Here is an 11,600-nt window from a genome sequence, read left to right as displayed (position 1 = left end):
TGGTCGCCCCCATTTAACCTATACTCATTTTTTAAAAACTAATAATTTGTACCCACTTTTTAAGGCCCCGTTTGGCCATGAGTTTTGCCAAAATAAATTTGGGATTTATTTTCAAAACTCATGTTTGGCCATAAATTTTGCCCATATTTTGGCCAAATCCTAAAACTCAAATTTCAAATCCCAAAATCAGCTATTGAGTTGATTTTGGGCCAAAATCCCAAAACTTGGGAATTATATACTTGTTTTTCCAAAATAAAGTTGGAAAATATGTTTTGAAAACGTATGTCCAAACACATTTTCATCTTCAAAACAAACTTCATCTAAATCAGATTTTTCAAAACAAATTTGGGATCTATGGCCAAAGGCTAGCTAAATAACTTCAGCCCCTTTCTCCTCTTCCTCCTTCTTCTTCTTTCTTCTTCTTAGCCAAACCTGATACTAGCCGTGAATGCAAATCCAGTTCCGTTGCTTCCTTTGTTTTCGATAACTGGTGCGTATTGTCAAACTTGGAAATATCAGATACTTGAGCAGCCACTAACTGTGGATAAACTCGTATTCACATGAAAACTTCAGCCCTATTTACGTTGTGGCAATGCAAGACATGACTTGCAGCCACGATAATTAACCATAAAAAGTTGGTTAGTTTTCCTTCAGAATATTGTGAAACTTTCGACCAGATTTGCAGCCACGATAATTAACCATAAAAAGAAGAGGAAATTGTAGCTAGATAGAAACTGCTCTAAAGCTGAAGTTTCTCAGTTACAACACAAAAACTTCAGCTCTAGAGCTGAAGTTTTTGTGACAGTTGAGTTATGACAGTAGTTAAACTCTTCCCTTCTTACTATGAAAAATGCAGGGGCATCCAGGTTTGAACAAGAATGAAAGAAAGCGTTTGTGCAGAATATTAGACTGCAAGAAATTATCCATGGAAGTCTGCATGCATGCAGCTCAAAACGAATTGCTCCCATTAAGGATAGTAGTTCAAGTTCTATTCTTCGAGCAAGCTCGAGCCACCATGTCTGGTGGCCATATAACTGAGCTCCCCACCCACATCAAAGCGCTTCTAGCTAACCATGATGACTTATCAAAGACTTTTGCATCGTTCAAAATGACCAGTGGAGCTTTCAACACTGAAAATGAAGCTGGCAGAAAATGAAGATTTGGAGGAAAATTATGTTGATGGAAATGGGACATCCTCACGAATAAAAGCTTCAGGCATATTTTGTGTTTTAACTGGAAAACTTCAGCTCTAGAGCCGAAGTTCGCCAGTTACAAAGCAAAAACTTTAGCTGTAGAGCTGAACTTCAAGCCCGGCTACTAGAATGCTGAAGTTTTGCGTGATTGCCTTTGCTACTTCAGCCCCGTGTGCTGAAGTTATGTGAAAAAGCGAGTACGCTTGCAATTTTTTTGCAAAGCGGGCACACGTTAAAATGTGGCACAAAAAACGGGTATAGATACAAATGCCCCAAAAAAATGAAGGCTTTTGAATTTGTGGTCTTAAACAAGTCAAAAAGGGCCCAGAGTATTTGTGTGGTTATAAAAGTTTCTCATTAAGGGTAGAATTGTAAGTTTAAGCTAAATTGTTTCCAAATTTAAAAGGGGTTATTCTTTTTTGAAGGACCAAAAAGGAAATAGGTTCACATAAACTGGAACAGAGGGAGTAAATATTATTAGGATAAATAAACAATTTAGAAATTATTAGATTACTAACGCATAAATTTATATTGCAAATCAATATTGTATTAGTTATGGTAAAAATTGCATGGGGCGCCCTATTTGGTCGCCCCCTTTTAACTTGTACCCGTTTTGTTTTTCCATTTGCATCCGTACCTTTTTTTTGTTAAAAACGTTTTAAAAAGACGATTTTCCATTCTTTAATAAAAGACTGATTTCAACAAAATAGACTTAAGTTTTGGATAAAACTCATGAGAAAATTGTAGACTAAATAACTTCAGCATGCATTAGCAAAAAACTTAAGCATGTTTCGGTGTGAAGTTTTAGCAAATGAACTAAATAACTTCAGCATGCATTAGCAAAAAACTTAAGCATGTTTCGGTGTGAAGTTTTAGCAAATGAACTAAATAACTTCAGCATGCATTTGCAAAAAACTTAAGGATGTTCAGTCTGAAGTTTTAGCAAATGAGCTAAAAAACTTCAGCTTGTTTAGACTGAAGTTTCGGATAAAACTCATGACAAAACTGTAGACTGTAGGACAAAACTTCAGCATGTTTTGGTATGAAGTTTTAGCAAATGAACTAAATAACTTCAGCATGCATTAGCAAAAAACTTAAGCATGTTCAATCTGAAGTTTTAGCAAATGAACTAAAAAACTTTAGCTTGTTTAGACTGAAGTTTCGGATAAAACTCATGACAAAACTGTAGACTGCAGGCAAAACTTCAGCATGTTTTGGTATGAAGTTTTAGCAAATGAACTAAATAACTTCAGCATGCATTAGCATGAAGTTTTAGCTTCAATGTGAAACAATTTCGTGTTATATTAGCATGAAGTTTTAGCTTCAGTGAAACAACTTTATGCTACATTAGCATGAAGTTTTAGCTTCAGCATGAAATAACTTCATGCTACATTAGCATGAAGTTTTAGCTTGTATTTGATCAAAACTTCAGACTTCAACGTGAAAACTTCATGCTATATCCGTCAAACAACTTCATGCAAGTGTGATTCTAAAGATGAATCTAGTTCAAGTTTCTGATTTTTTAATAAAGCTGCTGAGAGGAAAGGAGGAGATCTTTTTTCACGAATGAGGTAGCAGATCACGCGATTAATGCGTGATGCAGGTTTTATATCTTTTGTCAGGGGTACAATTGTCCTATTATTACGGATTTTTTGTCAGTTGGCTACCAAATCAATAATTTTTAAAAATATGGTACACGTTAAAATGTGTCACAAATATAGGGTACAACTGCAAATCTCCTTAAATATGAGGATTTTTTATTTCCTTATGCGGCCAAGTAAAAAGATTCATTAGGTATGCTGAGTTCGATTATACCAAATTTTAAGCTGGAAATTTATTTCCTTATACTACCATCTATTTATCACCAGGTTAAGCTTGGTTGGAACTAACTCAAAATCCAAATTTGAGAATCAACGAATAAGTTGTGTCTAAAAATAAAATGTCATTCAAAGCCCGAGATAGTTTTTTGCGACAGGTTGTTCACCTGAAATTAAGGCATTGACCGTTTCATTCTGGGTTCGAGCCGTGAAAACAGCCTCTTGAGAAATAGTGCGTACAATATACCCTTATGGTCCAGCCCTTCCCCTGACCCCGCGCATAGCGAAAGCTTAGTGCACTGGGCTGCCCTTTTTTATTTTGGTGAATATTATCGGCCAAGATAACTAGGATATCTAATCGTATCTGCTTCCCTAGCTTTCATCTCGCAGTGCGACTGTTGATCCAGCTGCCAAAACTCCCATTTACGAGCAAAGAGCTTGATCGAAATAACATTCTGAATCTGCTTTCCCGTGGTTATCTTCGTACCTCAGACAACTTGTCCTCGTTTGCATTTTAAAAACTTGGAACTCGCCTTCCATCTTTATTCCTTTTGTTAATGAAGGCAGGAGGGAGGGCCAACAGGACCCCAGGTGGTTTAACATAAGCAAGGAGCTTACACCAAATGACCAAATCAACCTTCAACAATTCACCAACTTGTTGACGTGAAATATTTTGGCTAATGTCCTGTCAACCTAAGCAAGTATAACTGAGCATAGTAACTCTTGCGCCACTCAATTCAGAGATTTCGAATTGAATAGAAGCTGCCGCAGTGGCAGATAAAGACCGAAAGAAACGCCGGCAACCTTCATTCTACGACATTTGAAGAAGTCAATAGCCTACGCCCCAACTAAACTAAAAGGCAAGATATATATTATAAATTTGGTGAAATTTAGATGATGAAGGTTGAGAGGACAAACAAACACTGAATCCTCCATTTGGCTGCGGCAGTCATCTGAAAAATAAAACCACCTATAGACCAAACCAATCAACTAAAAGACTGAACACCTCACGATTAGGGGAGGAAATAGCACTGGGATGCAAAATCTGACCACATGAAGACTTCAAACTGATATGTAAACAAACTATAACAAGACGCGCCCATAAAATAAGTATTTATAAGGACCCTAATGAACAAGCATCCCCTGGGTGTATCATCCTCCTCCCTTAAATAACATAGTAGGCTCTAATATGTTGTCCCGTCACTGCAAAAGTATAAGAAAAGATATGGTTCGGAATGGGTAGGAAAGTCAACTACTCAAAGAGTGGTGAAAAATAAATATTTATTTGAATGAAGGACCAGAAAGATGTACGAAGAAACCCACCTCGGCACCCTCGCCTCCTGCTTTGCTTGTGGCTGCATCTCCCTTTTGGGCATCTTCTGTTGAGAAGGGAAAACAGAAAATACAACAAGAATAATTAGAAAGTCAATATCTTCTAAATGTTAGAAAAGGCATTGTATTCATCTAACTGAATTTCTATACTGTCATACCGAACCTATTTGTTATGGCCTCATCAGTTGCGGTGTGATTATAATCCCTCTTCAAAGTCATTTCGGTTGAAGAATGTTAAAACAAAAAGATTACAACTCACCACCTCAATACAAGCAGGAACATCTGTGAAATTTAAGCTGAAGCCTTGCAAAGGATACAATTAGCGAATCCTAGAACGTTGAAAGTCGTAACCTACTAGTTGCAGTAATCCCAATCTCACTTTTTTTTTGAGAAAGAGAAGTATCTCATCCCATCCTCAATCAAACGATAACAAAAGTATGAAACATTTGTACAATCCCTTTCCCACTAGATTATCCTATGTCCGACAAATCATTGGATGTATCATGAAACAGAAAACCCTCAAACTTTCATCACAAAAAAAATCCTCATACTTTTTAGACTGGTTGGATCCCTTTTTCCCTGAAAATAAGCAACAGCACTCCAAAGTTCTGAAATGCCATGTTGAAAATGAATTGACATTCCTGAAGATATCTGATATCTTTGATTGACAAGTTACTGTCAATAATATTCAACAACTATGGCAAATATACCAGAAAGGGCTGTCAGAAAGTTCAAACAAAACCCAATGGAAGTAGTTTCAGCCTTGAACAGAAAATTAAAAATAAAAGAGAGAAAAGTGCATTGTGCTAGCAATCATAACAAGCCAACTAAATCCGCACCCACAGGTTGTAGACTATACAAAACATCAAGGCAAATTGAGAATATGACTTCACGTATACCTGAATCCTCTGGAATATCAGAAGTCCACAAGGTGAGATTGTCCCTAAGAAGCTGCATAATCAAGGTGCTATCTTTGTAGGAATCCTCATTCAGGCTATCCAACTCTGATATTGCTTCATCAAAAGCCTGCTTTGCAAGGTGGCATGCCCTGGAGAAAACAGATTATTAATCAGCTGAGATTACATAGGGATTACGAATAGACTTCAAGAAAATGATAATTCAGAGAGACGAAAGACAGACCTTTCAGGAGAGTTCAGGATCTCATAGTAGAAAACAGAGAAATTCAAAGCCAAACCCAACCTAATGGGATGGGTAGGTGGTAATTCAGCCTCAGCAGTTGTTGTAGCTGACTGCACACGATATTTAGTAGGAATAATAAGTAGAACTAGATAAACATAGATTCACGTGTTGTGTAATCATAACCAACTATAATCAAACATGGAAAGATGAAAAGGTAGAAAAGGATGAGATAAGAGGCTACGCATCATGTTTGTAATGTTAAAAACTTGAAATAACAACATTAAGTAGACTCCACAATGACATCATATTTTTATGCAAAAGATGTTTGCTTTCCAACACCCAAGCCAAAACATGGGATACAAAATGTACTGGTCCGTGAAAGAGATTAAAGATTACAAAACAGGAAGGAGGTATCATTTTTATGCTGTGTGCTGCATATGAAGTTAAAAAACAAGAATATATAAAGGAGCATTCGCTCATGTGGCAAAGATTAATGCCCAAACTTGTAGGCTGTAACCAATATGTCACATTCTAGATTCTCATCAGTGGTATTGGATTGTATATCTGTTAGCTTCTCAGCTAGCACTGTTACCATTACCAAATAACTCGAAGTTAAAACTTATCATTCCACAAGAACAATAGCTAGCTCTATGTCATAAAACAAATTCGTTGAAGCAAACTCTCTGTGTGCAAATCAAGTTTTAATTCAACCAACAAAAACAACCTCCTCTCCCCTCAACCATCTACACATATCTGCTTTTAGTGAAAAGTGAGTAAAAACAACTAAACTAACAAGTACATCAAACCAGTGTTGTCAAAGGCGCGCTTAAGCCCTAAAGCGAGGCTCAAAACATGTTGAGCGCTTCGCCTCACTTTGCGGGCGCTTCAGTGCCCCATTAAGGCTCTCGGGCATATTTTTCCTTGCCAATGAGTGTAATCCTGAAAATGCAACACTGGATAATTGATATTTCACTTTATTGTTATTTTTTCTTCAATTTTTTTGTCCATATATTTGTTATTCATGCTTATAATTATTGGTCTTGGACTACATATACATATTTTTACTTTTTCTCCAGTTGCGCTTTTTTCATTAAAGCCCACACTTTATTTGCGCTTTGCGCTTAAAGCCCCAACGGGCCTTAGAGCTTTTTTGCGCTTTTCGCCTTTGATAACACTGCATCAAACTTTGTTCAGATAAAGTAAACGTGAAAGGTATTCCACTGAATAACAGTATGGCCAAAAAACAGATTTAACACATTTTTTAAAAAATAACCCTCTCATCCAGGATCCTCCTAAACCCTCAGTGCATCCAGGAAGAACAAACGAAAGGATATTTATCATGTGTAGTACAATCCAACTATGGTACTTCTACCAAAAACACCCATCCAACATTTGACATCCGTGAAGTTTTGCCACTCAAAAGAGTCCACAGTCTCTCTTGCATTAAAGAACTCAAACTCCAGTCAGAGGATACAGTTCTATATATGAGTGATCCATTTAATGCAGTTTTAAAGAAAATAGCAAGCTACTTTAGAGGTCAAAAGCCTGAATTTAAGTCTTTCAATATGGACAAGCAAGCAGGAGATGAGATCGGTTCTTGCATAAAAAGCAATAGCCAAAAGCAAAAGGGGAGAACACAGGTCTCTTATTGTACCAACATATTTGAGAAGCAAAGTGCAAGCAATTATTACCTGATATGCCTTCAATGAAAGATCAGACACCTCTTTCTTATCGGTACCAGTTTTGAACTCTGCAAGATAGCGATAATAATCCCCTTTCCTGTATGCAAAGATAAATCAAATGATCAAAATGAACAAACACTGAAGTTTAGGACTTCCCATGTCACCAAATACAATATTTTCCACCCAAACTGATTAATGCAAAATCCCTCACATCTTGTAGTAAAACACAGATGATTCGCCAGCAGGACATGAGGGAATTAGATGCTCATCGATAACAGTCATGATATCACTGCAAATGTCAGTTAGCTCCTTCTCAACCTTATGCCGGTACTCCTTGATCCGTTTAGCATTCAACTCGTTTCCTCTTGACTCTTCCTTCTGCTCAATAGAGGATAAGATCCTCCATGATGCTCTCCTCGAACCAACAACATTCTTATATCCAACAGAAAGCAAATTCCTCTCCTCCACAGTCAATTCAACATCCATATTTGCAACCTTTTTCATTGCATCGACCATCTCTGTAGAATGTCGTAAAGATATAAAACTCTAACCATTTAACAATAAAGAGGACACGCATAGCGGGAGCTTAGTGCAACAGCTGCCTTTTTTTCTTAACAATAAAGAGGAAGCCTAATTCCATTTTAATTGCTGAGGAGAAGAAGGGAGGAGGAAAACAGAATTAAACAACGCCGTGAATTATTCAAATTTAATATAAGTAACCTCTTGGTATAATCCACAGTTTTATTTCATATGCATTATAAAGCAGCAAAAGTTCTAGGAAGAACCAAAATGTCAGATCCAATAATGGACGAGTAAATACTTTTTTCATCCATTTCTATTGTTGGCCTAAGATGAATTTAAATGGGAAACATGGTTAGTGAGGATTCATATGGCCAATTCCAACTTGTTTATGGGTGAAGTATAGTTGTTGTTGTAGTATCAATATTAGTAGTACCAATTTTAGTATTTGGTTATCATCATACGATCTTTAAATTCTTAAAACATGCCTCTTTGCCTCCTTTTTGTCTAAGATAAAAATGGATAATTTTCAATCAAAATATTTCCTCTAGAAATTTCTTTCTATGTATAGTGTATTGTCTTTTCTTTAATAATTATTGACACGAATACTGTTAAAATAATCTAGTTTAATCTGCAGAGGCCAAAAACAGTTCATCACCAAATTGAAAATCACAAATAGTATAAGCTCAGCCAAAATTTAGAATTTTGAAGAATTGAAATTTGATTTCTGATTTTGAAGGTTATATGAATAACCAGATATACAATTAGTGTAATTAAACAGATATAAGTGAAAGGCTGGTCTTGAAAAGCCTAGGTTCACTCATGACTTAGTGTGCAAGACCGGTTCTCCTCTTTCAGCCTTCTACTAGTAGACTACTATGAGGGTTACCCGCGATTGGTAATGGCACAACCAGAAGAGGAGTAGGGGAGACAAGGTTAGGCGCTGGGTAGCGCAGCGCATCTGTTTCGGGTACAGAGGCGTGAAGTTCCGCCCGCGTTTGAAGGCTAGCTCCTGCTACCAAGCTCCTCTCCCCCCTTCATCACTCTCTCTCTCTCTGGACAAGCCATTAGCTCAAACACATTAATTGAGATATATAATTAGAAAGAAAAAAAACACTAATTTAGAAGTAAAGAAGGAAATAACATCACATAAATTGGCCAGAGAGAGTGTAAATTTTGAAGAAATTAAGTTTGATATTCGATTTTGAAGGTTGTCTTAGTAATCAGATATAAAATTAGTCTAAAATTAAACATACATCAAAGGAAAAAAATAATTAATTGAGATCAAAACTATTGACACGAATAACTATTATCTTTTCTTAAATAATAACTATTGACACGAATACTGCTAAAATTAAACTGCAGAGGTCAAAAAACAATTCATTAACAAATTAAAATCACAAATAGTATAAGCTCAGCCAAAATTTAGAATTTTGAAGAACTGAAATTTGATTTCCGATTTTGAAGTTTCTATGAATAACCAGATAAACAATTAGTGTAATTAAGCAGATATAAAGCTCAAAAACATTAAATATATAATTAGGCAAAAACAAATACTAATTCTGAAGAAGTGAAGTTTCATTTTCGATTTTAAAGGTTGTCGAATAATCAGATACAGAATAGCATCACATAAATTGGGACAGAGAGAGTTTAAATTTAGAAGAAATGAAGTTTGATATTCGATTTTGAAGGTTGTCTTAGCAGTCAGATATAAAAAGATTCTAATTAAACATATAAATCAAAGAGAAAATAATTAATTGAGATCAAAACCCTAACCGTCGTATCGTTCAGCTTGCTCGGCGAGTTTGGCGATGTAGACGAAGTTCTCGCGTTCTTTTGAGGAAGCCATGTCCGATTTCTGTGAGCAAAAGAAGATTCCTTTTTCCCTTTCCCCTTTCTTTTTGGTTCTCTGGCTCTGACGATTTTGTTTACTCTACGACGATTTTTCAAAAAAGAGAAGAGAGAGTGAGTAGAAATGTTAAACAAAGGGCTTAGACAAAGGGATAATTGCAATGCTTCCCCTTGAGCTTCTTCGATTTTGATAGATAACCCCAACAAAGTTTCTTCAGGTCATATTATCCCCCTTGAAATTTTGGAAGAAAAAAAAATATTTAAGACAAAATACATAAGTTACCATATGAACTATGGACCAAATTCATATTACACACTTTTGCAAATAAAAATCACTTTGTATATTCAACTTTTCAGATTTAGGACGGAAACTTGGTCCATAGTTTAGGTAAAAACTTTATCTATTAGTCATTTATTTTCAATCTCAAATTAACATTTAATTAGGATACGTGGTGAAATGTTATGCTAATTAGAGACATTAGTCTTAAAGTGTGGTCTAAAAGTGAATAAGGAGAATCTAAAGCATTCATAGAGAGATCCAATCGTCAAAATCAATAAAAAGGCCATCATGGATCAAAATTCAAAAGTTATATTTTCTTTTTCGTTCGGGGGTCTTTTGTGTTAGTACCCTCTTCTCTTCTACCACGAGATGCCCTTGAATCTTCTATGAAGGAAAATAAACTAAAGAAGAAGAGAAGCAAATCAAAGCCTTCTATCCACTTAGATATTCATTTGAGATGAGGAAAATACGGTAGAAGATAGAAGAGAGTGTAGAACATAGATGGCCATCACTACTAACCAAGGCACAATTAGATCATTACATAATTCAGGAGCAAATTTGACTTTTTGCTAATATCTTGGGTCGAGAAAAGAGATAATACGACTTGAGAATTGATCCATGCATGAATGTAACCCACCAAAATTTTCTGATTCGACACCAAATGTCAACAAAATTGGAGTAAGTTCAAGATTATGGAAAGGGATAGGACTCCAACATGATCATTGAATAACAGAATCGTCGAATTTCATGTTACTTTTAAATCATTAATATTTTGCATGCAATGTGACACGTTGAAATATTATCAGTTTTTAGTTGAAATATTTAATTGGAACTTGATAATGATAGCTTCCTCAATCATGAAATGTGACACGTTAATAAAATAATATTTTTACTAGAGTATAGAGCTAAAGAAAGCTCAATAAGTACAAGCTTATAACTGGCAAAAAGTATACTAGAGGTATGGTTAATTCTTCTTTACAAATGATCAACATTCTTACACCCCTTGAAGAGTTAACCAGATGGGAGCACACCATAGTTTTCATAACTAATTGAATATTTTTCCAAAATCAAGTTTTTCTTCGGCTAACAAATTCAATACTAACTGATATTGTCCGGTAGCTTTTTCTCTTTTAAATATTACTGGTCTTAGGATACACTCTTTGAGCGTGTATCCAAATCAACGAATAAACTATTTTAAAAAATTATATAAATATTATTAAATAGTGTGTTTGACTTATATATTTTAAATAAAACTTAATGCAAACACTTATCACATAAAATTCTAAAATAAGTATTTATAAAAAATATAATTAAACCACACATACTGTTAGTAGACTGTATTTGTAAAATAATTCTGGAAATATAAATGAATATAAACAGAAATGAACATAAACAGAAATGACATAAAACCAATTCGAGCCCACTGAATTCACAGTGTTTCCTTAAGGAATTTAATCCCCTCCTAGTACCCAAGGTTATGGATTATTTTCTCCCAGGATAGAACGAATTACACACTGGTGTAGTGGTACTTCAAACCCCAGTGTTTCAGCGAACACAAAGTTCGGTAGCAAATCACACTTACTTTTTACTTTGTTTGATGCTAAAAGTATGCAGAAGAAGGAGAGAAAACTCAGAAAATCGTAGTGAAATTCTGAGCAGAATAGTGTTGTATTTATAGCCAAAGTTGGGCTGAAATCTGAAGAGGTGCAACTCTTCAGAATGGTTGTTTATGCAAAACGCCCACAGCATAAATGCCATTACATAAATGGCCATTTACTCAATAATA

General features: G+C 35.4%; 1 protein-coding gene across 2 annotated transcripts; it reads right to left on the bottom strand.

Annotated features, from left to right (window-relative positions):
• Positions 3,860–9,644, bottom strand: LOC109215298 (14-3-3 protein 9-like). Of its 2 annotated transcripts, none has more exons than XM_019379336.1 (7): positions 9,460–9,644; positions 7,376–7,682; positions 7,174–7,261; positions 5,483–5,592; positions 5,242–5,390; positions 4,334–4,389; positions 3,860–4,213 (listed from the first exon to the last, which is right to left on the bottom strand). In XM_019379336.1, exons 1-7 carry the CDS (start codon positions 9,530–9,532, stop codon positions 4,211–4,213), a joined length of 786 nt encoding a protein of 261 aa, XP_019234881.1. In that variant the 5' UTR covers positions 9,533–9,644; the 3' UTR covers positions 3,860–4,210. The 2 variants fall into 2 exon arrangements, with proteins under 2 accessions (XP_019234881.1, XP_019234889.1); XM_019379344.1 differs by having other exon boundaries at positions 4,334–4,386; positions 9,460–9,626.

This window comes from Nicotiana attenuata, chromosome 2 (genome assembly GCF_001879085.1).
Source record: "Nicotiana attenuata strain UT chromosome 2, NIATTr2, whole genome shotgun sequence".
NCBI classification, from domain to species: Eukaryota; Viridiplantae; Streptophyta; class Magnoliopsida; order Solanales; family Solanaceae; genus Nicotiana; species Nicotiana attenuata.
Note: the sequence above shows the minus strand (reverse complement) of the source record. Positions and strands in the feature narration are given on the sequence as shown.

What these genes read in the sequence shown, in the direction of transcription:
- LOC109215298 (XM_019379336.1), bottom strand. Translation starts at nt 9,532, where the DNA reads ATGGCTTCCTCAAAAGAACGCGAGAACTTCGTCTACATCGCCAAACTC. An exon ending in TCTGTGTTTTACTACAAGAT is followed by an intron (nt 7,262 to 7,375) that starts GTGAGGGATTTT and finishes CTTTGCATACAG; the next exon opens with GAAAGGGGATTATTATCGCT. An exon ending in TTTCATTGAAGGCATATCAG is followed by an intron (nt 5,593 to 7,173) that starts GTAATAATTGCT and finishes TATCGTGTGCAG; the next exon opens with TCAGCTACAACAACTGCTGA.